At 39.4% G+C, this 26,803-nt stretch overlaps 1 protein-coding gene across 1 annotated transcript in view; it reads left to right on the forward strand.

Moving 5' to 3' along the window:
• Nucleotides 1-1,129: 1,129 nt before the first annotated feature.
• LOC128658006 (rac GTPase-activating protein 1-like) overlaps nucleotides 1,130-26,803 on the forward strand; it is a 578,168-nt gene continuing 552,494 nt past the window's right edge. Inside the window, exons 1-3 of the mRNA XM_053712449.1 lie at nucleotides 1,130-1,203; nucleotides 13,936-14,021; nucleotides 14,108-14,310. Coding sequence (XP_053568424.1) covers nucleotides 1,130-1,203; nucleotides 13,936-14,021; nucleotides 14,108-14,310 — 363 coding nt within the window. The remainder of the gene's footprint in view (nucleotides 1,204-13,935; nucleotides 14,022-14,107; nucleotides 14,311-26,803) is intronic.

Consider the following 26,803-nt stretch of genomic DNA (forward strand, 5'->3'; position numbering starts at 1 on the left):
TTTTGGTAATGACCGACACTACTCCAGCATGTAACACCTCAGACCTAAGGACAATATTTTCAGTTAATAAAAACAACGGAACTGTTTTGCAATATACCCTATGCCAACAATTTGCATCCCTATATAGTGTTAACACTTCATCACTTCATTCTCTTGTTCAAAATCCTAGGTATGCACACATTACTCTTCAACTATGTACAGTTTATATATATATATATATATATATATATATATATATATATATATATTACCACCCTCCTTCATGCCTTTTAAAGTAAATAGAAACCAGTGTGTACCCACTAGAATGAAAATTCATGTAGGATCCTGGAACTTATTCTTGCATATTGGAGTGGTAGATTGAAAATGTCCGTAGTCAGTCTATGGGTTATTTAGTGTAAAATGGTCCAAAGTCCAAATAAGTGTTCAGTCCCTTGGGTATAACAGTATCCAGCATATGAATCCATTTAGTCTCTCTCTGAAGCAGTCAATTTGCTCTATTGCCACCCCTAGGTAATGGTGGGATGTGATCAATGACCATAGTTTTCATGCTAGAAACACTGTGTCTGTGTTGCACAAAATGGCGTGCAACTGGCTGGTCTGAGTCGCCTGATTTTAGGGCTTCTCGGATGGCACACCGATGATTTGCCATCCTATCCCTGAAGCTCATGACTGTTTTTCCGATATATACCAGGGAGCACGGGCAAATCACCATGTATGTAACGTGTGCTAGTACAGGTAAGTCGATGACGTATAGTAAAGCGCTTGTTCGTATGGGGATGTTGGAAAGTTTTCCCTTTTATCATGCCATTGCACGTTGTACGACACATGTAAAACAGCCTTTACTTGAGGGCTTTAACCATGTTTCCTTCTGGTAGCAGCTGACTGGATCGGTTTTCACCAGTAGATCACGTAAATTGTCAGCCCGCCTATGCACCATGCGTGGTGGCCTGGTACCATAGAAAGGAAGCGTCATGTCGGTTTCCAGGATTGACCAATGTTGGCGTACAGATCTTGACAGTTCCCCACTCATTGGAGTGTAAGTGCTAATAAAATTCTGTTGTGTTGTGGTATTATCTTTTGGTTTGCTAGCATGTATGGCAGTGCCATCCAACAACTCCATTCTTACACCATGGACCATTTTACCGTCATAACCCCTCCTTATCAACTTCATTTCCATCTCATCGAGTTGTCTCAGCATAGTGGGTACATCACTGTTGTTGCGGATGACCCTAGTGAGTTGTGATTTCACTAAACCTGTTTTCTGGTGTCTCGGATGAAAGCTATTAGCTTTCAACAAAGAGTTACGATCCGTTTCTTTGGTATATAGTGATGTACCAAAGACATATTGCTCATCATTCTGGACCTTGAAGATGTTAAGGTCCAAAAAAATGAACCTCAGTCTCACTATATTCAAGTTTAAATCTGATGGGACAGTCCATGGAGTTCAAACATGACACCCATTGCTTTTATTCTGTTGCATCACCTTTCCACACCAGGAACACGTCATCAATTTAATGTACGTAGTACCTGATGCGGGGATGAGCATAAGGTTTCATGGCTTGTTGCTCGTACCATGCCATGTATAAATTAGCATATGAGGGTGCCATGTTTGAACCCGTGGCCGTCCCAGAGATCTGTAAATAGTAGTCACGTTCGAACTTGAAGTAGTTTTTATCAAGGCACAGCATAACCAATTCACACAAAAATTCCACAGGTGGGCCCTCATATAGAGGATTGTCAGTCACCATGAACCTGACAGCCCCCACCCCCCCTCATGGGGGATGGAGGTGTAAAGGCTGTCAACATCCATGGTGACCAGCATGTCATCAGCACATAAATCAGTGTAACTCCTAAGGGTTTGTATCAGACTTGCTGAATATATATATATATATATATATATATATATAGACAGCGTTCCGGCCGATCATGTGACCTGACGTGCACGTGACTATCACCATATCTACCTGAAAATAACAAAGGAGCAGGTAACGCCAGATCATGTGGATTGTGAAAGTGACTAGTTAGCAACAAGAAAAATGAAAACAATACATAACAATGCTAATCTTGGCTCTTCTGATGCTCTGATACCCTATGACAAGCTCAGGATATATTATAGAAAAACATACTTTAAAGGGACAGTAAACCTTAAAAATGTTATATAATTCTGCACATAGTGCAGAATTATATAACATAGTAGCGCAAACATTTTAAAACAAAATTTCCCCTTTGAATTTTAAAAAAAACCCTGCTGTTTTACAGACCCGCTCTCTGTGATCTTCTGGCGGGTGACTATACAGCTGGCCCGATGCGCTGTTTGAAAAAAAACAGACCCGCTCAGAAGATCACAGAGAGTGGGTCTGTAAAACAGCAGTTTTTTTTTTTTTTTAAATTCAAAGGGGAAAATTTTTTTAAAACGTTTGCGCTAATATAATGTTATATAATTCTGCTCTATGTGCAGAATTATATAACATTATTTTTTAATGTTTACTGACACTTTAAGGGTGAATATACACATGAAACTTAACACTATCCTACTATGATGGATATGCTATTCTAATACTGGCAAGTCTGATGGGATGCTTCTGCAAATAACACAACTATAATTCCACTGAGTACTGCTATATATTAGCAACGATAGGAACATAACATTTGTAGTCTCCTAAATGTAAGTTTTAAATGAAGCAATGCCAGTCCAGCTGTGTATTTAATCCCCAGGGCATTAAAGGGACACTCCACCCAAATTTTTTCTTTCATGATTCAGATAGAGCATGACATTTTTAGCAACTTTCTAATTTACTCCTATTATTAATTTTTCTTTGTTCTCTTGGTATCTTTATTTTAAAAGAAGGAATGTAAATCTTAGCAGCCAGCCCATTTTAGGTTCAGCACCATGAATAGCTGCTTGCTTATTGGTGGCTTACATTTACCCACCAATAAGCCCAGGTTCTCAACCAAAAGGGGCCAGGCTCCTATGCATCACATTCCTGCTTTTAAAATAAAGATAGCAAGAGAACAAAGAAAAATTGATAATAGGAGTTAATTAGAAAGTTGCTGAAAATTGCATGCTATTTCTGAATCATGAAAGTAAAACATGTGGGTTCAGTGTCCCTTTAAGGTGCCCATGGTATGTCTAGGTTTGCTTCCTGTTGTAGAAGAGTTTTAGCCCTGTCTCCCCCTCTAATGGGAGGCGGTACATACTCAATACCAGTGTATCTTAGGTCAGCAAAGTGCCTTGCCACTGTTTGAATCAGATTTTCTTCTTTTTAATGGCTGCCCTTATTGCCGTCCTATGATTCACCGTTCGATTCCTTAAGGTGTTCACTGTTTTCTCCACGTAAAATCTTCCGCAAGGGCAGTGTAGTAAATACATGATGTGTGTCATGGTGTATTTTACGTAGTATTTTTTATTCCTGGGTTAAGACCATTACAGGTGACACATCCTATACATCTAAAGCATCCCCTCGATTGGTTAAGCCAAGTTTTGGTAATATAGCAGTCCCTGGGGTCTGACTGTATAAGGGGATTTCGGCCTTCTGAATCCTTTTCAGGGCACTAGATCCCCTAGAGTTGGATTCAGAAAGGCGAAATCCATAAGGACCACCTTAGACAGTCAGACCCCAGGGACTGCTATACTACTAACATTTGGCTTAATCAATCAAGGGGATGCTTTAGATGTATAGGATGCGTCACCTGTAATGGTCTTATCCCAGGAAAGTACTTCTGCCATCCCTACAAGAATAAAAAATACTACCTAAAATACCGCCTAACATGCACCACGACACACATCATGAATTTACTACTCTGCCCTTGTGGAAGATTTTACGTGGGGAAAACAGTGTACACCTTAAGGACTCGTATGGCGAATCATAGAACGGCAATAAGGGCATCCATAGACAAGAAGAAATCTGATCAACCAGTGGCAAGGCACTTTGCTGAAGCATTCTACAAATTGGCTGACCTAAGACACTATTATTGATCATGTACTGCCTCCCATTAGAGGGGCAGATAGGGCTAAAACTCTGCTACAACGGGAAGCAAAATGGACATATACCCTGGGCACCTTAATCCCCAGGGGATTAAATACACAGCTGGACTGGCATTGCTTCATTTAAACTTAAAATTTAAGAGGACTAAAAATGTTATGCTCCTATCTTTGCCAATATATAACCGTACTCAGTGGGAATTATAGTTATTTGCAGAAACAATTGGCATCCCATCAGACTTGCCAATATTAGAATAGCATATCATCATAGGTAGGATAGTGGTTAAGTTTCATGTGTATATACAGCCTTAAAAGTATGTTTTCTATAATATATCCTGTGCCCTGTCATAGGGTATCGTTATAGGCATTGGTATAGCCAAGATTAGCATTGTCATGTTTTTGTTTTTATTTTTCTTGTTGCTAACTAGTCCCTTTCACAATCCACATGATCCGGTGTTAACCTGTTCCTTTGTTATTTTCAGGTGGCTATGGTCCGGCATCTGGTGCTGTGGTGATAGTCACGTGATCACTGGACGTTCCTTGACGTCACAGGCCGCCAGAACGCCGACTGTAGCACTGAGAATAGGAACGTTTAGGTGGAGGGTATATAAGGTAAGATTGTTGTTGGTCTGAAGACGGGGGTAACCCCCGAAAATGCCACTACCACTGAAAAGAAATTGATTTAAGTTCCAGTAAGTGCATCGTGTCTTCCTGCTTTTTCTGTATAGTGTTGTGTGTGTGTGTATGTATGCATACACAATGGCGTTTTAATTCGCTCATCGAATAAAAAAAGGTTGCCCTCACTGCTATTGAAAAAAATGTGAGGCAAATAGTTGAGTAAATACAATTAATTCAACAAATCCAGTGGGCAACAATATGTTAATATTATTATTATTATTATCGGTTATTTGTAGCGCGCTAACAGAATTCCGCAGCGCAATATGTGAATCACAGTGAGATAAAGAAATATAATAGAATATTTTCACAGCAGTCTGAAGATTACTATATAGAACAAATAAGTAATGTTTATTGAATATCCTATACCTAGGCACAGTATAGGAATATAAAAAGTGATCGGTAGTAACTTATTGCAATATCTTGTTTATAGTGTTTCAGAACAATAAGGATATTAGTTTCCACTAATATATTCCAAACATCGAATGTAAAGGACTTGAAACTAAAAATGTTGTTGCTTTAGTTCTTTTGTCATCCTTTGAACACATAGTAGGCTCAGAAGTGTGCATGTGTTTGGAGCACTATAAAGCACACATTTTACAGGCAATGCTAGATAATGAAATTGAGAAAATTGGGGAATATTTTTTGCAGTCTGCTTTCTTCAATTTAGCATCTTTAATTCTAAATGAGATGAGCACTTAATTCTCATGAGACCCAGCATTCACTTTTTGTTATGGCTTTTCATCTGGATTAAAAATGGTTGTTAGTTATTCTCTTTGACCATGGTATTTATAGATTTTGAAAATGTAATAATAGAATGTGTAGTACATTCTCCTTACTTATATATATAAAAACAGAAAAAACAAAGCGCACTTCCTAGGGAACCTTTTTTCAAATCCTTTTACTGGTGAATGTTTTCGGACATATCAACGTCCGTCCTCAGACCAAAAAAGATGTTTTTTGGTCTGAGGACGGACATGATATGTCCGAAAACGTTCACCAGAAAAGGATTTGGAAAAAGGGGGTTTCCCTAGGAGTGCGCTTTGTTTTTTCTGTTTTATATATATATATATATATATCATCCGTTCATTTATACAAGGTGCATGTAAAACATTATCATCCCATTGTAAGCAAATGTTATATCAGTTGATTGTATCTGATATTATTGTTAAATGTCAATAGACAAACTTACTCCAGCCTTGTATCCATTAAAATGGGACCTTTATTATATTATATCAGTATTGTCCAAAGTACAAAAAAAGCATTTCGGACCTAAACCAGGACCTTAGTCATGTCTGACATGAGACGTAACTTTATTAATGATTCTACAAGTTGGAAGCTGTGCCTAAGAACAAAATAAGTGGTGCTGTTCCTTATACTTTATAGTTGTTCATTGTCCACAAAGGGAAAAAAAATAGAATGAGTCAGAGAATTATGTTATTGATATAGGTAGGAAAGAAAGGAAGAATATAAAAAAAAAAATATTAAAAAAGAAATTTAAAGTCCCTGTTTACAGTAACTAACTTAAGCAGGTTTTGTTTTATCACCAGTATTTTACCTTCTGTGATACTATTTCAAACACAGGAGTCAGAATCTCAGAAATTATTTTTGAACCCCGGTAAAGAATGTGCATTGTGCTATGGTTTTTATAAGCAGTGATCTGTGAGTGAGTGTTCTGCGGACCTTTCATTTGGAGTCGTGATGAGCACAGAATTATACTGCAGTTCTGGGAAAATTTACAACAGTGGTTATTTTTAATAGGTCTTGAAAATTGAAAAACTCTTGATGTGTTAAAAAGAAAATGAATAGCTATTGAAAAGTTGTCACATATATATATATATATATATATGTGGTATATGTAATTTTATACACATTCAAACACATACTTTTTATGAGCTTGCCAAATGCCAGATTTTCTATTTTATACCAGACATTAAACAAAATAAAAATCATACAATTTCTATATGATAAAGCATAAATTAAACATTCAAATATATTATTTTTGAGTGAAAAAAGTATTATTTCTTTCATGTAATTAGCAAGAGTCCATGAGCTAGTGACGTATGGGATATACATTCCTACCAGGAGGGGCAAAGTTTCCCAACCCTCAAAATGCCTACAAATACACCCCTCACCACACCCACAAATCAGTTTTACAAACTTTGCCTCCTATGGAGGTGGTGAAGTAAGTTTGTGCTAGATTCTACGTTGATATGCGCTCCGCAGCAGGTTGGAGCCCGGTTTTCCTCTCAGCGTGCAGTGAATGTCAGAGGGATGTGAGGAGAGTATTGCCTATTTGAATGCAGTGATCTCCTTCTATGGGGTCTATTTCATACGTTCTCTGTTATCGGTCGTAGAGATTCATCTCTTACCTCCCTTTTCAGATCGACGATATACTCTTATATATACCATTTCCTCTACTGATTCTCGTTTCAGTACTGGTTTGGCTTTCTACTACATGTAGATGAGTGTCCTGGGGTAAGTAAGTCTTATTTTCTGTGACACTCTAAGCTATGGTTGGGCACTTTTATATAAAGTTCTAAATATATGTATTCAAACATTTATTTGCCTTGACTCAGGATGTTCAACATTCCTTATTTCAGACAGTCAGTTTCATATTTGGGATAATGCATATGAATAAATCATTTTTTTCTTACCTTAAAAATTTGTCTTTTTCCTGTGGGCTGTTTGGCTCGCGGGGGCTGAAAATGCTTCATTTTATTGCGTCATTCTTGGCGCGGACTTTCTTGGCCAATTTTTTTTTCTGTTTCCGGCGTCATACGTGTCGCCGGAGGTTGCGTCATTTTTGACGTTTTTTTGCGCCAAAGGTGTCGGCGTTCCGGATGTGGCGTCATTTTGGCGCCAAAAGCATTTAGGCGCCAAATAATGTGGGCGTCTTTTTTTGGCGCTTAAAAAATATGGGCGTCACTATTGTCTCCACATTATTTAAGTCTCATTATTTTGTGCTTCTGGTTGCTAGAAGCTTGTTCTATGGCATTTTTTCCCCATTCCTGAAACTGTCATTTAAGGAATTTGATCAATTTTGCTTTATATGTTGTTTTTTCTATTACATATTGCAAGATGTCCCACGTTGAAGCTGAGTCAGAAGACACTTCTGGAATATCCCTGCCTGGTGCTGGAGCTACCAAAGCTAAGTGTATCTGCTGTAAACTTTTGGTATCTGTTCCTCCAGCTGTTGTTTGTACTGTTTGTCATGACAGACTTGCTAATGCAGATAATATTTCCTTTAGTACTGTTACATTACCTGTTGCTGTTCCGTCAACATCTAATACTCAGTGTTCCTGATAACATAAGAGATTTTGTTTCTAAATCAATTAAGAAGGCTATGTCTGTTATTCCTCCTTCTAGTAAACGTAAAAAGTCTTTTTAAAACTTCTCATTTTTCAGATGAATTTTTAAATGAACATCATCATTCTGATACTGATATTGTTTCTTCTGATTCAGAGGATTCTGTCTGAGGTTGATGCTGATAAATCTTCATATTTATTTAAAATGAAATTTATTCGTTCTTTACTTAAAGAAGTCCTAATAGCATTAGAAATTGAGGATTCTGATCCTCTTGATACTAAATCTAAACGTTTAGATAAGGTTTTTAAATCTCCTGTAGTTATTCCAGAAGTTTTTCCTGTCCCTGGTGCTATTTCTGAAGTAATTTCCAGGGAATGGAATAATTTGGGTAATTCTTTTACTACTCCTAAACGTTTTACGCAATTATATCCTGTGCCATCTGACAGATTAGAATTTTGGGACAAAATCCCTAAGGTTGATGGGGCTGTCTCTACTCTTGCTAAGCGTACTACTATTCCTACGGCAGATGGTACTTCCTTTAAGGATCCTTTAGATAGGAAAATTTAATCCTTTCTAAGAAAAGCTTACTTGTGTTCAGGTAATCTTCTTAGACCTGCTATATCTTTAGCGGATGTTGCTGCAGCTTCAACCTTTTGGTTAGAAGCTTTAGTGCAACAAGTAACAGATCATAATTCTCATAGCATTGTTATTCTTCTACAACATGCTAATAATTTTATTTGTGATGCCATCTTTGATATCATTAGAGTTGATGTCCGGTATATGTCTCTAGCTATTTTAGCTAGAAGAGCTTTATGGCTTAAAACTTGGAATGCTGATATGTCTTCTAAGTCTACTCTGCTTTCCCTTTCTTTCCAGGGTAATAAATTATTTGGTTCTCAGTTGGATTCTATTATCTCAACTGTTACTGGAGGGAAAGGAACTTTTTTACCACAGGATAAAAAATCTAAAGGTAAATTTAGGTCTAATATTCGTTTTCGTTCCTTTCGTCACAACAAGGAACAAAAGCCTGATCCTTCATCCTCAGGAGCGGTATCAGTTTGGAAACCATCTCCAGTCTGGAATAAATCCAAGCCTTTTAGAAAACCAAAGCCAGCTCCCAAGTCCACATGAAGGTGCGGCCCTCATTCCAGCTCAGCTGGTAGGGGGCAGATTACGTTTTTTCAAAGAAATTTGGTTCAATTCCGTTCACAATCTCTGGATTCAGAACATTGTTTCAGAAGGGTACAGAATTGGCTTCAAGATAAGGCCTCCTGCAAAGATTTTTTTCTTTCCAGTGTCCCAGTAAACCTAGCGAAGGCTCAAGCATTTCTGAAATGTGTTTCAGATCTAGAGTTGGCTGGAGTAATTATGCCAGTTCCAGTTCTGGAACAGGGGCTGGGGTTTTATTCAAATCTCTTCATTGTACCAAAGAAGGAGAATTCCTTCAGACCAGTTCTGGATCTAAAAATATTGAATCGTTATGTAAGGATACCAACATTCAAAATGGTAACTGTAAGGACTATCCTGCCTTTTGTTCAGCAAGAGCATTATATGTCCACAATAGATTTACAGGATGCATATCTGCATATTCCGATTCATCCAGATCACTATCAGTTTCTGAGATTCTCTTTCCTAGACAAGCATTACCAGTTTGTGACTCTACCGTTTGGCCTAGCTACAGCTCCAAGAATTTTTACAAAGGTTCTCGGTGCCCTTCTGTCTGTAATCAGAGAACAGGGTATTGTGGTATTTCCTTATTTGGACGATATCTTGGTACTTGCTCAGTCTTCACATTTAGCAGAATCTCATACGAATCGACTTGTGTTGTTTCTTCAAGATCATGGTTGGAGGATCAATTTACCAAAAAGTTCATTGATTCCTCAGACAAGGGTAACCTTTTTAGGTTTCCAGATAGATTCAGTGTCCATGACTCTGTCTTTGACAGACAAGAGACGTCTAAAGTTGATATCAGCTTGTCGAAACCTTCAGTCACAATCATTCCCTTCGGTAGCTTGGAAATTCTAGGTCTTATGACTGCAGCATCGGACGCGATCCCCTTTGCTCGTTTTCACATGCGACCTCTTCAGCTCTGTATGCTGAACCAGTGGTGCAGGGATTACACAAAGATATCTCAATTAATATCTTTAAAACCGATTGTACGACACTCTCTGACGTGGTGAACAGATCACCATCGTTTAGTTCAGGGGTCTTCTTTTGTTCTTCCGACCTGGACTGTAATTTCAACAGATGCAAGTCTTACAGGTTGGGGAGCTGTTTGGGGGTCTCTGACAGCACAAGGGGTTTGGAAATCTCAGGAGGTGAGATTACCGATCAATATTTTGGAACTCCGTACAATTTTCAGAGCTCTTCAGTCTTGGCCTCTTCTAAAGAGAGAATCGTTCATTTGTTTTCAGACAGACAATGTCACAACTGTGGCATACATCAATCATCAAGGAGGGACTCGCAGTCCTCTGGCTATGAAAGAAGTATCTCGAATTCTGGTATGGGCGGAATCCAGCTCCTGTCTAATTTCTGTGGTTCATATCCCAGGTATAGACAATTGGGAAGCGGATTATCTCAGCCGCCAAACATTACATCCGGGCGAATGGTCTCTTCACCCAGAGGTATTTCTTCAGATTGTTCAAATGTGGGGTCTTCCAGAAATAGATCTGATGGCTTCTCATCTAAACAAGAAACTTCCCAGGTATCTGTCCAGATCCAGGGATCCTCAAGCGGAAGCAGTGGATGCGTTGTCACTTCCTTGGAAGTATCATCCTGCCTATATCTTTCCGCCTCTAGTTCTTCTTCCAAGAGTAATCTCCAAGATTCTGAAGGAATGCTTGTTTTTTCTGCTGGTGGCTCCAGCATGGCCTCACAGGTTTTGGTATGCGGATCTTGTCCGGATGGCCTCTTGCCAACCGTGGACTCTTCCGTTAAGACCAGACCTTCTGTCACAAGGTCCTTTTTTCCATCAGGATCTCAAATCCTTAAATTTAAAGGTATGGAGATTGAACGCTTGATTCTTAGTCAAAGAGGTTTCTCTGACTCTGTGATTAATACTATGTTACAGGCTCGTAAATCTGTATCTAGGGAGATATATTATAGAGTCTGGAAGACTTATATTTCTTGGTGTTTTTCTCATCATTTTTCCTGGCATTCTTTTAGAATTCCGAGAATTTTACAGTTTCTTCAGGATGGTTTGGATAAAGGTTTGTCTGCAAGTTCCTTGAAAGGACAAATCTCTGCTCTTTCTGTTCTTTTTCACAGAAAGATTGCTAATCTTCCTGATATTCATTGTTTTGTACAAGCTTTGGTTCGTATAAAACCTGTCATTAAGTCAATTTCTCCTCCTTGGAGTTTGAATTTGGTTCTGGGGGCTCTTCAAGCTCCTCCGTTTGAACCTATGCATTCTTTGGACATTAAATTACTTTCTAGGAAAGTTTTTTGTTCCTTTTGGCCATCTCTTCTGCCAGAAGAGTTTCTGAGTTATCTGCTCTTTCTTGTGAGTCTCCTTTTCTGATTTTTCATCAGGATAAGGCGGTGTTGCGAACTTCTTTTAAATTTTTAACTAAGGTTGTGAATTCTAACAACATTAGTAGAGAAATTGTAGTTCCTTCATTATGTCCTAATCCTAAGAATTCTAAGGAGAAATCATTGCATTCTTTGGATGTAGTTAGAGCTTTGAAATATTATGTTGAAGCTACTAAGAATTTCCGAAAGACTTCTAGTCTATTTGTTATCTTTTCCGGTTCTTGGAAAGGTCAGAAGGCTTCTGCCATTTCTTTGGCATCTTGGTTGAAATCTTTAATTCATCTTGCCTATGTTGAGTCGGGTAAAACTCCGCCTCAAAGGATTACAGCTCATTCTACTAGGTCAGTTTCTACTTCCTGGGCGTTTAGGAATGAAGCTTCGGTTGATCAGATTTGCAAAGTAGCAACTTGGTCTTCTTTGCATACTTTTACTAAATTCTACCATTTTGATGTTTTTTTTTCTTTTGAAGCTGTTTTTGGTAGAAAAGTACTTCAGGCAGCTGTTTCAGTTTGAATCTTCTGCTTATAATTTAAACTTTATTTTGGGTGTGGATTATTTTTCAGCGGAATTGGCTGTCTTTATTTTATCCCTCCCTCTCTAGTGACTCTTGCGTGGAAAGATCCACATCTTGGGTAGTCATTATCCCATACGTCACTAGCTTATGGACTCTTGCTAATTACATGAAAGAAAACATAATTTATGTAAGAACTTACCTGATAAATTCATTTCTTTCATATTAGCAAGAGTCCATGAGGCCCACCCTTTTTTGTGGTGGTTATGATTTTTTTGTATAAAGCACAATTATTCCAATTCCTTATTTTTTATGCTTTCACACTTTTTTCTTATCACCCCACTTCTTGGCTATTCGTTAAACTGATTTGTGGGTGTGGTGAGAGGTGTATTTGTAGGCATTTTGAGGTTTGGGAAACTTTGCCCCTCCTGGTAGGAATGTATATCCCATACGTCACTAGCTCATGGACTCTTGCTAATATGAAAGAAATGAATTTATCAGGTAAGTTCTTACATAAATTATGTTTTTATATTCAAACAGGAAATTTTTGTGAACAACTAATCTCCATGTATCAGGTGCTTATTGGCCAACAATGACAACTCCCACAGCTATTTGGTAGACAGGGAAACACCCCTACAGGCTTAAAAATGTTTTATCAAGGATAGAACATTTTTGGTTTTATAGCATTTTTTTTTCTTGTTTTCACCATCTGCTGTTTTGGAAAATGAACTTCACAGGGTTTTAAATTAGGTTATCTTTAGTTACTTTAAAATAAGGTTTAATGTATTTATTTATTTTTTAGGAAAATTCCAACATAGTATTTTAAATTCTATAAAGACAAAGTAGCAGGGAAAGCAATTATGAGGATTAACACTAGAAAGTTAGTAATCCTACAGAAGGAAGGTGTGACTTTCATTTAAGATGTCAAGGAACAGTATTAAAAGCTTTTACTACTACAGAGCTATGTAGCATTTAAATTACATTTTAGTTTATAAAGCTTAACTGGATCAGGTTATTTGATCTGAGTAAGAAATATACCAGGATAGCAGATTTGGAATCCTTCACAAAGGGCACCTTGGTATTCCTATGTGTGGGGTTGGTTTGCTAGGATAATTAATATTCTCTGACAAGCAATCAAGAAGTGCCCAAAGTTAGGCATTGGGCCACTGAGTCTTCCCTACTTGACCATCAAAGCCTTTTTTAAGGGAGAGTCAACTCTGTGCCTACATCTTTTTGTAGGTGATTGGGCATTCCTGGCAGAATCATGTGATTCCTTACCATGAGTATGGATTTCTTATTAATTTATTGGTATACAGGTAAGAAACAAGGACAACAGTTCAAACGGTTGCAAAAAAAAATAAATAAACAAGCCGCAATGCCAGGTGGACAGGTTCCTGGAAGCAAGCCAGCAAATAATAAATGGAGCCCTTGGTTAAAGTTAGCTCCAGAACAGCAATACACTACTGGGAACTAGCTGAACATATTTGGTTACCCAATGACAAGAGGCATATGTGCATTGCAGCCAATCACAATCTTGCTCTCAGTAGTGCATTGCTGCTTTTAAACAAATGATACACAGAAGTATTGACTAGGTATGTGTATTTTATTTTTTGTCTTCATTACTGTGGCCTTTCAGAGGGTTGATGCAAATGAGCTCCATCACTGATCTAAGCAAGCATTGTGCAGTATATAGCAAGGTTAGATTCATTTCTCAATACTTAAGTATGCAAATACTAACTCCTGCCTTTCTGAGGAGAGAAGAAATAAGTACTGCTTGCAGAGGTAAATGGCAGGCAAAATAATTACTTTACATTTTTATTTTTATTTTTTCACACTTTGATTAAATATTACATGGCAAATGAAATGCTTTCTCAAACCTTATAATTTAAGCAGGATATTGATTTAATAACCATCATATCTGTAACAGGATAGGGGATGCACGGAAGCGAGCTCTGCAGTCCTACCTGGATAGACTGCTTAAGGTCGTCGAGTTCAATGCTAAAGCTGAGGAAGGTAAAGACCTATTATAACCCTACATATACATGTTTCAAAAGCTCACTGTAGAGTATATGGGCTTAACATTTGTTATCTTTACTTAGAATTTATTCAAGTGGCCCAGAGTTTTGATGTATCAAGAAGAAAATGGCAACAATCGGAGGTGGAACTTAGAGAGAAGCGTGAGGTCTTTGTAAAATGTGAGATTGAACGATCTGCTCTCCAAGTAAAACTCAAGCATGCTCGAAATCAGGTGGATGTAGAGATGAAAAAACGTCACCGTGCTGAGGCAGAACTAGAGAAAGTGGTAATATTTTATTAATTAAACCTTTAAAAATGTGATTTATTAATGTTCCAATGGTTTATAAAACTACAAGATACCGGATCAAAATTCTATAAAGAATATATATCGCCCTCTAATAAAAGGGAGAAATTGTCTTGCCAAAGACATCTCACATCAAACTGTCCAAAGGATTTTAAATATTCATGTTGTCCCACATCCACATGGTGACTTATATTGTATGTTAGATCACTATTCTTATACAAAAGAAAGAAAGTCTGGCACTGTGAAAATAATGTAGTAGGAAAAAAGGGGATATTATATTCCCTGGTGCTAACCCTTAATATAATTGCTCTGATATGGAATGGGGGGAGACTGGACAAGAAGGGGTTAATAAGCACTCATTCCTATACTTTATGGTAAATGAGTTGAACCATTCAACTATGTATTGGGAAGATAATTAAGTTAAAACTTATTTTTATTAAACCACTATAAAAGAGTGTAAGAAGAATAAACACTCTCACCGTTACCAAAATAGCTCCACACTCACACTAAACACTCACACTATTAACTATTATGCTGCAATATACCCAGACAATGAAACACAGATTCAACCACCCCCCTGTATTCCTGGCCAGTAACAGGATACGCTGGCTTCAGGTGACAGGGATGGTTTATATACTGAGTGACATGTCCCTTGCAGCTAATTAAATATAGCGTGAGTGTCAAAAAATAGAAAATATAAAAACACTATGCTTAACTAAGCATACTAATGTGCTCTGCACAAACGCGTTTCGGCCGAGTAGCGGCCTTTCTCAATGTGCAACTTCGAAGTGACAAAAGGTTTTGTCAATTTGAAGTTGCACATTGAGAGAGGCCGCTACTTGGCCGAAACGCGTTAGTGGTTTAATAAAAATAAGTTTTAACTTAATTATCTTCCCAATACATAGTTGAATGGTTCAACTCATTTACCATAAAGTATAGGAATGAGTGCTTATTAACCCCTTCTTGTCCAGTCTCCCCCCCCATTCCCTATCAGAGCAGATCACTATTCTTAAAATATTTATACAGTATATCACATATAATAAAACAGCTTCATATATAGCCATATATAGCCACATGGGTGGTGCACTGTGCACTTCCACCCTCATCATAATAATCAAGCTTCTTCGGCCTATGTGGATTATAATTACAAGCTGAGGGTAGCAGCTGAACACTCTACACACTTTTCCTGATACTAGCTCAAATTACAGGAGTGAGGCGGGTTGTTACAGTAATTTTTCCTTCTAGTAGACAGGAAGTCTTGACTAGGATCTTACAGAGTAAGTCACAGGCCTTGATTGGTCTGGATCTTCTCACAGACACCATGACTACTTTTCTGTGTGAGCTGCATCTAGGTAAAATGAAGTCCGGACCCTTGATTACAATTTGTCTACATTGGATATTATACAAGAATCCAAATACTGTCTCTTTGGCAAAGAGTCCAGTGACCTCTAACATCTCTATATACATATACACTATTTGAACATTTTTATATAAGGCTGTGACTTTTTGAACACCTTAACTCCTGTATAAACATTTACTATCTTTTAGACTGTTTGAGAAACTGTCCTACAAAAGAAATCCTACATCACTTATTTTACATGGTGGTATATTATTTATAGGATTTGAATCCGGCATCTTGTGGTTTTATATACCATTTAGACATTAAAAAACAGGATTTTGTAACTTGATTTGTAATGTAGTTTTGTATCAAATACTATGCTTATATACCTAATTAAAGTCCATATAAATAAAATATTTAGTGTGTATACAGGGCTCAAAATGTCAAGTCCTGAGCTACTAGCTAGACCAAAATGTTACCCTCCAGTCTCCACTTCTGATTCCACTCATCACCTATCTACACCCACTTTGCATATGTTTAGCCATTGGGAAATACCTTATTATACAAACTTTTTCTTTTTATTTTAAACAATAACAAATGAAGTCATTTTAAAATAATTATTAAAAATATATCAATTTGAAGGCCATTTATCACAGTGTATAGACAGCCTTAATCTCCCTCTCATGATACAAAGCTGTGTAAACAATGGCAGGTTCAATCTAAAGCATCAGGGACATGTCCAAGCTGGCACTTCTTTTTTTTTTTTTTTTTTTTTTTTTTTTTTCCTAGGTAATTTTTTATTAATAATTAGTTCAGGATGACAACAATAAAAGATTTTACAATTGTTACATCACATAAACTGCAAATCATGAACAAATCAAGCATTCCATGCAACAAATTACATCTTTGTCGGTTGAAATTCAAATTATTGTCAACACCCATCCAAAACGTAAATGAGTCATGAGAGCGTTTAACCTTTTTGGGGGGTTTTCTTTGTGTTTATATCGGTTACCAACTCTACATATAGGGGTTGGCAAAGCAGAAAAGGTAGTCAAAGTATTAGGAGAAGGTTGAGAGAAGAAAAGAGGGGGAGTAAAGGGGAGGAAAAAAAAAGGCCCAAGGGGAACGGAAGGTTTGTGGGGGTACAGTGGTTGTCGACATGTCAGAGGTCTGAGCCTTGCACTTCCAGGTTTAGATTGTTTTGCTCCATATTGCTTTCATTAATTCATAAGTATCCAGTTTGTGTGTTTTGAGATAGTGATATCTCTCGAGGGCCAGGAGCTCAGAGACCATAAGCCTCCACTCATCTGTTGTAGGGATTTTTTGAGTTTTCCAGTATTTAGGTATGAGTTTTTTGGCTGTTGTGATCATGATTAGAAGCAGTGGTTGTTTGCCTATGCCTGTCTGCTTGGGTAGTGAGAGAAATAAGATGGTGTTTGGGCTGGGCAGAATTTGAGTTGTAAGTATATCAGAGATAGACAGGAACGTATCCCTCCAAAACACTTCCAACCTAGGGCAGGACCACCATAATATATGAAGAAGGGAGCCTTCCTCTCCACAACCTTTCCAGCAAGTATTGCTAGGTGTGGGGAATATTTTGTGGAGACGTGAGGGGGTCAAATACCCTCAGCAAGAAAGCTTTAGATGTATTTCTTGTACCATTGCCGAGACAGAGAGTATTTTTTGGACAGAGAAAAAGCTCTAGACCAGGTCTCTGCATCAAGGTCCTGGCCTATTTCTCGATTCCAGGAGTATATATATGATGGGAGTGCTGACGTGTCTGGGCAATTTAGCAGTTTGTAAAGTTTGGAGATTAGATGCAAGGGGGGTGTTGCCTGGACACACAGTTTTTCAAAGGCTGTGGTTTCCCTTCCCAGTTCTTTCTTACGTTTGTGGTGAGAGATGAAGTGTCTCAATTGATGATAGTGTATCCATGAGGAGAAAATCTCCCCATGAACTTCTGCTAGGTCAGCCTGCGTCTTGAAGGGGCCATTTTCTGTTGCGAACTGGATAGAGCTTACCCTCAAGCTATAAGGGTGCGTAGTGTGTGTGTTTAGGTGTCTATAGGGTAGGTCTATGTGTTCTGTAAATGGAGAGAGTAGCGAGGGGATTGAAGAAACATGGGTAGTTGAGGTCAGGATCCTGTCCCAGTCTGACAGTATGTCTGCTGCTATTTGATATTATTGTAGGATGGTGGGTCTCTTATGAGGTGCGGTCCAAGCTAAAGTAGCAACATTATTCAATTTAAAAATTTGCCTATCCATCTGTATCCATGCTTTATTGTTAGTATTATGGGACCACTCAGCTACATGTTGTTGTAGCGTTATAGCCTGCTTGTATGCCAGCAGGTTGGGGACTCCCAATCCTCCGCGTTCTCTCGGGAGGTACATAGTTTTTTTTGGGTATTCTCGGTTTAGAGCTACCCCATATATATTGCTCAAAAGCTTTTTGAATCAGTTTTATGAAATCTGTTGGGAGAGTGATAGGTAATGTCTGCAGTAAATACAATATCCTCGGTAGGACATTCATCTTTAAGACTCCTACCCTACCCAGCCAAGAGATATGTTTATTTTTCCAAACCGAAAGATCGCGCAATATATAATCTTTTAGTGTTTTGTAGTTATATTTTGAATAAGTCTTGATGAGAGGGGGTCAGAAATATCCCCAAATATTTCAGCTTTTTCTGGGCTATAGGGATATTATAAGCATTTCTAAGGCGCTGTATTACCTCGGGGGGTATTTATGTTCATTAATTCAGATTTGGTGATGTTTAACTTAAAATTAGAGACTCTACCATAACGGTCTAGCTCGGCCAATAGTTCTGGGACAGAGGTCTCAGCCCTTGTAAGAGAAAAGAGGGCATCATCTGCAAATAATGCTTGTTTGTGTTCCCTGTCGCCCACCACCACTCCCCTGATCAACCCATTGCCACGTATTTTTTGTGCTAGCACCTCCATAGAGATAGCAAAGAGCAACGGCGATGAGGGGCAGCCCTGTCTAGTGCCGTTGCTAATTGCGAAGGTGTCAGATAGGGTACCATTAATTCTGATCCTAGCGTTTGGGAAGGAATATAGGGCCATAGCCATATTTAGGAATGCCTCTGGGAATCCCATCTCTTCCATTGCGGCTCGCAGGAAAAACCATTTGACCCTGTCAAAGGCCTTTTCCGCATCTGTTGCTAAAAGAACCATAGGGGTATAAGTGTTTTTTGCATGATTGATTAATTGGAGAATTTTGATGGTGTTGTCCCGGGCTTCACGCCCAGGTACAAAACCCACCTGGTCTTTTTCGATTAGTTCGAGTAAATATTTGTTTACTCTGTTGGCCAATATTTTGGCCAATAGTTTCATGTCGTTTATTAGTGAGATAGGACGAAAGTTCTCTGGTTTATTGGCTGGTTTCCCAGGCTTGGGGATAACAGAGATGTGGGCCTCTAGGAGTGAACTAGATAGGGAAGGGGTTGTTCCTCAAATCATCAAAGATTTTGAGGAGGGGAGGAGAAAGGATATCTTTGAATTTTTTGTAATATTTGGAGGAAAATCCATCCGGACCCGGGCTTTTACCAGATGGGACATCTTTTATTGCTTTATGTAATTCCTCTAACGTTATGGGGGATTCTAGGTATGTTTTAGCTTCTTTATTTAGAGAGGGAAGATTAAGATCTCTGCGGTAGTCATCCAAATTATCTTTACCATGGGGCTGTGGTTCTAGAGCACTAGGGGAATTGGGAGATGTGTCATGGCTATCAATGTTGTACAGCGTTTTATAGTATACTCTGAAAGTAGAGGCTATAAGTTTACTATCATGTATTGTCCGTCCATCCTCTGTCTGTAGGGAGTGTGTGTAGGTTGAGAGTTGTTTCCTGCGTAAGCTTCTTGCTAGGAGTTTCCCGGGCTTATTGCCCCCCTCGTAATAATATTGTTTGAGATGAAGTGCATTTCGTTGGTAAGTTTCAGTTAAGTGTTGCTTGAGTTCTAATCTAGCTTGAGTGAGGTTCTGCCTGATAATATGGTTGTTAAGGTCTGTTTTTTGTTGGGTCTCCAATGTGTCAACCTTTAACAGGTTTGTATATACTTCTCTAGATTGTTTGTTTAGTCTCGTCTTATGTTTAATTATAAGTCCTCGTATTACAGATTTATGGGCTTCCCACTCTATAATGGGTGAGGAAGTGGTGTTTTCATTGAGAGTGAAATATTCTGTTAGGTTTTTCCCAAGTTCTTTTAATATTAGGGGGTTGTCAAGAAGAGTGTCATCTAATTTCCATTTTCTAGACACAATGGGAAGGTCTGGCCATGTGATAGAACATGTGATAGGGGCGTGGTCTGACCATGTAATATTTCCTATCTCACATCGGTCAATGAGGGAGAGACCATGGGGTCTGAAAATATGTAGTCTATTCGAGTGTAGCAGTCATGGGGAGGAGAGTAGAAAGTGTAGTCTTTCGCTTTGGGGTTTAGAATTCTCCAAACATCATGTAGTGATACTGCTGTCAGAGAGTTTCTAACTGATTTAAAAATTGCTTTGGGTACACAAGAGACATCTCTAGAGGTATCCATCAGTGGGTCAAGTGAGATATTGAAATCGCCCGCCATAAATGTTACACCTTTGGCATGATCGAGGAGAAGGTTTGCAATTTTTTTTAAAGAAAATACCTTGGTTTTGGTTTGGCGCGTAAACATTAAGGAGTGTGTGTTGCCCAAAAAGTATCCCAACCATCAATATAAATCGGCCCTCTGGGTCTTTGATTGTGTTTGTGATTTGGAGCGGCAGGGTTTTGTGTAGTAGTATACCCACTCCGCCCTTCTTGCTAGATCCCAATGCAAAACAGGTTTGTGAGTAAGGATGAGGAGTCCAACGGGGTTCCCTACCATTTTTAAAGTGAGTTTCTTGTACGATTAATATTTGACTATTGAGTTTGTTCATCTCTTTGATTGCTATAGATCGTTTACCCGGACAATTAAGTCCTTTTGCATTAATAGAGGTCAGTCTGAGGGAATGGTCCTGGAATCTACTAGCCCTCGACAACATCCTGACTGATATGTGTTGTGAGTGCAAGGATAGGGGGAGGAGAAAAAAAAAAAAAAGGGGGGAGAGGTGAGGGTAGAAGAGTGAGAGAAGAAAGGAGGAGAAGATATAGATCAGAAAGGAGTAAAATAAGCAGTCCTTGAAGGAAGTTTAGTAATAAGGTTTGTATACACTACTCTTCCAGTAGAACTCAATATTGAAAAGCAGGTCAAAAGACAGAATACAAATAGGGGAAGTATCTCTAGCACTGGCATAAAGTAATTAATATAGTGTGATTTCTTCCGAGAGCAAAATGGGAGGGAGGAACGGAAAGGAGGGTAAGGGAAAATGGAGGGTAGTAATTATGGAGGACAAGGGAGAAGCCTAAGGGTAATGGGGAGTGGGAAGGAGGGGAGGGAAGGACAAGGGGGGGGGGAGTAAGTAGGGGGAATAAGGTCACTAGAAAAGTTATTTTTAAGCGAATGAGGAAATAGCAAAGCTGACTTGTGTGTTTCTTTTGTTTTGGGCAACAGTTAGTTAGGGGCTATAGAATCTTAGGTCTATGATTAGGGAGAAGCCATATTTAAAAGGATAAATCGTAACCATTGAAAGCAATATCTATGTTTAATTAGGAGTGTTTACTAAAGTGGCCTAGTAAAACTATTGGGCAAAAGTCTCCAAGTTCAAAATATCACCTCGAGAGGGTATTGCAATAAAGGTGTTATCAATCAAGCTAAAAAGTGTAACCTAGAGAAAGAAAATAGAAGAACATTCTGGAGATTAACAGAAAAGTTATGATAACTCTATAAAATATATGTTATTTTGCCTGAATACATAGTGAGGAGCATCATTAATTACAGTTCACTTATACAAGTCTCTGGTTAACTTGAAACATCCAGTAGAGGAGAGCACTTCTTGAGGATGATGCAAGCAGACCCTAGAGTAAGGGGAAAGAAAAAAGAAACAAACAAACATCCAAGTCTTACCATCTCGTGATATATAACTATAACAGCATTAAGTAATAGAACATCAACAAATAACAGGTTTTGCAAAAAGTACTATAAGTATTACAAAAAGGATACATCTCCGGTATGTTTAGAAGCAGAGTGCCTCCAGGTGTAGTCCCTTTGGTCCAGCCCGATGGCATATTCACAGTTGTGAAGCGCTGAGTGTGGGAGTCACTCTGTTGTGGTCCTCTTCCAAGGGTTCTGAGGTTGATAAGTCTCTATTTCTCTTGTTAAGTGTATCCAGTCCACGGATCATCCATTACTTATGGGATATTAACTCCTCCCCAACAGGAAGTGCAAGAGGATTCACCCAGCAGAGCTGCTATATAGCTCCTCCCCTAACTGCCATTACCAGTCATTCTCTTGCACCCAACGAATAGATAGGATGTGTGAGAGGACTGTGGTGATTATACTTAGTTTCATACCTTCAATCAAAAGTTTGTTATTTTATAATAGCACCGGAGTGTGTTATTCCTTCTCTGGTAGAATTTGAAGAAGAATCTACCTGAGTTTTTCTATGATTTTAGCCGGAGTAGTTAAGATCATATTGCTGTTTCTCGGCCATCTGAGGAGAGGTAAACTTCAGATCAGGGGACAGCGGGCAGATTAATCTGCAAAGAGGTATGTAGCAGCTTATTATTTTCTGACAATGGAATTGATGAGAAAATTCTGCCATACCGATATAATGTAAACTCAGCCTTAAATGCAGTAGCAGCAACTGGTATCAGGCTGTCATGTATGTATATTTTACACTTCAGTATTCTGGGGAATGGCACTTCACTGGAATTATACTGTATGCATAAAACTTTAGCCTAATTTGCAGGGACTAGCAACAGGCTTTTTAATAACACTCAATTTATTAATGTTAAACGTTTTTTGCTGGCATGTAAAATCGTTTAATTTTCTGAGGTACTGGGTGAAAAAATGTTTTGGGCACTATTTTTTTCCACTTGGCAGTCGTTTTATTTAATTTATGACAGTTTACTGATCTCTCTCACTGTTATGTGTGAGGGGAGGGGCCTTTTTGGCGCTTTTGCTACGCATCAAAACATTCAGTCAGAAGTTTATTGTCTTCCCTGCATGATCCGGTTCATCTCTACAAAACTCAGGGGTCTTCAAAACTTGTTTTGAGGGAGGTAATCACTCACAGCAGAGCTGTGAGATTGTAGTTGACTGTGATAAAAAAACGTTTATTTCTGTATTTTTTTTCTGCTATCAGGGTTAGTTATCCTTTGCTAATGGGAGCAATCCTTTGCTAAAATTGTGTTTTTTACAAAGATTTGATGCTATAACTTTTCAGTTTATTAATTTTCAACTGTTATAACTTTTTCTGTGCTTCTTATAGGCACAGTACGTTTTCATATTATAGTAAATTACTTGAAAAGTATTTCCAAGTTGCTAGTTTATTTGCTAGTGTGTTAAACATGTCTGATTCAGAGGAAGATATCTGTGCTATATGTGCTAAAGCCAAAGTGGAGCCCAATAGAAATTTATGTACTAACTGTATTGATGCTACTTTAAATAAAAGTCAATCTGTACAAATTGAACATATTTCACCAAACAACGAGGGGAGAGTTATGCCGACTAACTCGCCTCACGTGTCAGTACCTGCATCTCCCGCTCGGGAGGTGCGTGATATTGTAGCGCCGAGTACATCTGGGCGGCCATTACAAATCACATTACAGGATATGGCTACTGTTATGACTGAAGTTTTGGCTAAATTACCAGAACTAAGAGGTAAGCGTGATCACTCTGGGGTGAGAACAGAGTGCGCTGATAATATTAGGGCCATGTCAGACACTGCGTCACAATTTGCAGAACATGAGGACGGAGAGCTTCATTCTGCGGGTGACGGTTCTGATCCAAACAAACTGGATTCAGATATTTCAAATTTTAAATTTAAGCTGGAAAACCTCCGTGTATTACTAGGGGAGGTGTTAGCGGCTCTGAATGATTGTAACACAGTTGCAATACCAGAGAAAATGTGTAGGTTGGATAAATATTTTGCGGTACCGGCGAGTACTGACGTTTTTCCTATACCTAAGAGACTTACTGAAATTGTTACTAAGGAGTGGGATAGACCCGGTGTGCCGTTCTCACCCCCTCCGATATTTAGAAAGATGTTTCCAATAGACGCCACCACACGGGACTTATGGCAAACGGTCCCTAAGGTGGAGGGAGCAGTTTCTACTTTAGCTAAGCGTACCACTATCCCGGTGGAGGATAGCTGTGCCTTTTCAGATCCAATGGATAAAAAGTTAGAGGGTTACCTTAAGAAAATGTTTGTTCAACAAGGTTTTATATTGCAACCTCTTGCATGCATTGCGCCTGTCACGGCTGCAGCAGCATTTTGGTTTGAGTCTCTGGAAGAGACACTTGAATCAGCTCCATTAGATGAGATTACACACAAGCTTAAAGCCCTTAAGTTAGCTAACTCATTTATTTCAGATGCCGTAGTACATTTAACTAAACTTACGGCTAAGAATTCCGGATTCGCCATTCAGGCACGCAGAGCACTGTGGCTAAAATCCTGGTCAGCTGACGTTACTTATAAATCTAAATTGCTTAATATACCTTTCAAAGGGCAGACCTTATTCGGGCCCGGGTTGAAAGAAATTATCGCTGACATTACAGGAGTTAAAGGCCATGCCCTGCCTCAAGACAGAGCCAAACCTAAGGCTAGACAGTCTAATTTTCGTTCCTTTCGTAATTTCAAAGCAGGAGCAGCATCAACTTCCTCTGCACCAAAACAGGAAGGAGCTGTTGCTCGCTACAGACAAGGCTGGAGACCTAACCAGTCCTGGAACAAGGGCAAGCAGGCCAGGAAACCTGCTGCTGCCCCTAAGACAGCATGAATCGAGGGCCCCCGATCCGGGAACGGATCTAGTGGGGGGCAGACTTTCTCTCTTCGCCCAGGCTTGGGCAAGAGATGTCCAGGATCCCTGGGCGTTAGAGATCATATCTCAGGGATACCTTCTAGACTTCAAATTCTCTCCCCCAAGAGGGAGATTTCATCTGTCAAGGTTGTCAACAAACCAAATAAAGAAAGAGGCGTTTCTACGCTGCGTACAAGATCTTTTATTAATGGGAGTGATCCATCCGGTTCCGCGGTTGGAACAAGGACAAGGGTTTTACTCAAATCTGTTTGTGGTTCCCAAAAAAGAGGGAACTTTCAGGCCAATCTTGGATTTAAAGATCCTAAACAAATTCCTAAGAGTTCCATCGTTCAAAATGGAAACTATTCGGACAATTTTACCCATGATCCAAAAGGGTCAGTACATGACCACAGTGGATTTAAAGGATGCTTACCTTCACATACCGATTCACAAAGATCATTACCGGTATCTAAGGTTTGCCTTTCTAGACAGGCATTACCAGTTTGTAGCTCTTCCATTCGGATTGGCTACGGCTCCGAGAATCTTCACAAAGGTTCTGGGTGCTCTTCTGGCGGTACTAAGACCGCGAGGAATTGCGGTAGCTCCGTACCTAGACAACATTCTTATACAAGCTTCAAGCTTTCAAACTGCCAAGTCTCATACAGAGTTAGTACTGGCATTTCTAAGGTCGCATGGATGGAAGGTGAACGAAAAGAAGAGTTCTCTCTTTCCACTCACAAGAGTTCCCTTCTTGGGGACTCTTATAGATTCTGTAGAAATGAAGATTTACCTGACAGAAGACAGGTTAACAAAGCTTCAAAATGCATGCCGTGTCCTTCATTCCATTCAACACCCGTCAGTAGCTCAATGCATGGAGGTGATCGGCTTAATGGTAGCAGCAATGGACATAGTACCCTTTGCACGCCTACATCTCAGACCGCTGCAATTGTGCATGCTAAGTCAGTGGAATGGGGATTACTCAGACTTGTCCCCTACTCTGAATCTGGATCAAGAGACCAGAAATTCTCTTCTATGGTGGCTTTCTCGGCCACATCTGTCCAGGGGGATGCCATTCAGCAGGCCGGACTGGACAATTGTAACAACAGACGCCAGCCTACTAGGTTGGGGCGCTGTCTGGAATTCTCTGAAGGCTCAGGGACAATGGAATCAGGAGGAGAGTCTCCTACCAATAAACATTCTGGAATTGAGAGCAGTTCTCAATGCCCTTCTGGCTTGGCCCCAGTTAACAACTCGGGGGTTCATCAGGTTTCAGTCGGACAACATCACGACTGTAGCTTACATCAACCATCAGGGAGGGACAAGAAGCTCCCTAGCAATGATGGAAGTATCAAAGATAATTCGCTGGGCAGAGTCTCACTCTTGCCACCTGTCAGCAATCCACATCCCGGGAGTGGAGAACTGGGAGGCGGATTTCTTAAGTGGTCAGACTTTTCATCCTGGGGAGTGGGAACTTCATCCGGAGGTCTTTGCTCAAATACTTCGACGTTGGGGCAAACCAGAGATAGATCTCATGGCGTCTCGACAGAACGCCAAGCTTCCTCATTACGGGTCCAGATCCAGGGATCCGGGAGCGGTTCTGATAGATGCTTTGACAGCACCTTGGACCTTCGGGATGGCTTATGTGTTTCCACCCTTCCCGATGCTTCCTCGATTGATTGCCAGAATCAAACAGGAGAGAGCATCAGTGATTCTAATAGCGCCTGCATGGCCACGCAGGACTTGGTATGCAGATCTAGTGGACATGTCATCCTGTCCACCTTGGTCGCTACCTCTGAAACAGGACCTTCTGATCCAGGGTCCCTTCAAACATCAAAATCTAATTTCTCTGAAGCTGACTGCTTGGAAATTGAACGCTTGATTTTATCAAAACGTGGTTTTTCTGAGTCAGTTATTGATACCTTAATACAGGCTAGGAAGCCTGTTACCAGAAAGATTTACCATAAGATATGGCGCAAATACTTATATTGGTGCGAATCCAAGAGTTACTCATGGAGTAAGGTTAGGATTCCGAGGATATTGTCTTTTCTACAAGAAGGTTTAGAAAAGGGTTTATCCGCTAGTTCCTTAAAGGGACAGATTTCAGCTCTGTCCATTCTTTTACACAAACGTCTGTCAGAAGTTCCGGACGTTCAAGCTTTTTGTCAGGCTTTAGCTAGGATCAAGCCTGTGTTTAAAACTGTTGCTCCACCATGGAGTTTGAACTTAGTTCTTAATGTTTTACAGGGGGT

Source organism: Bombina bombina, chromosome 1 (genome assembly GCF_027579735.1).
Source record: "Bombina bombina isolate aBomBom1 chromosome 1, aBomBom1.pri, whole genome shotgun sequence".
Lineage (NCBI taxonomy): Eukaryota > Metazoa > Chordata > Amphibia > Anura > Bombinatoridae > Bombina > Bombina bombina.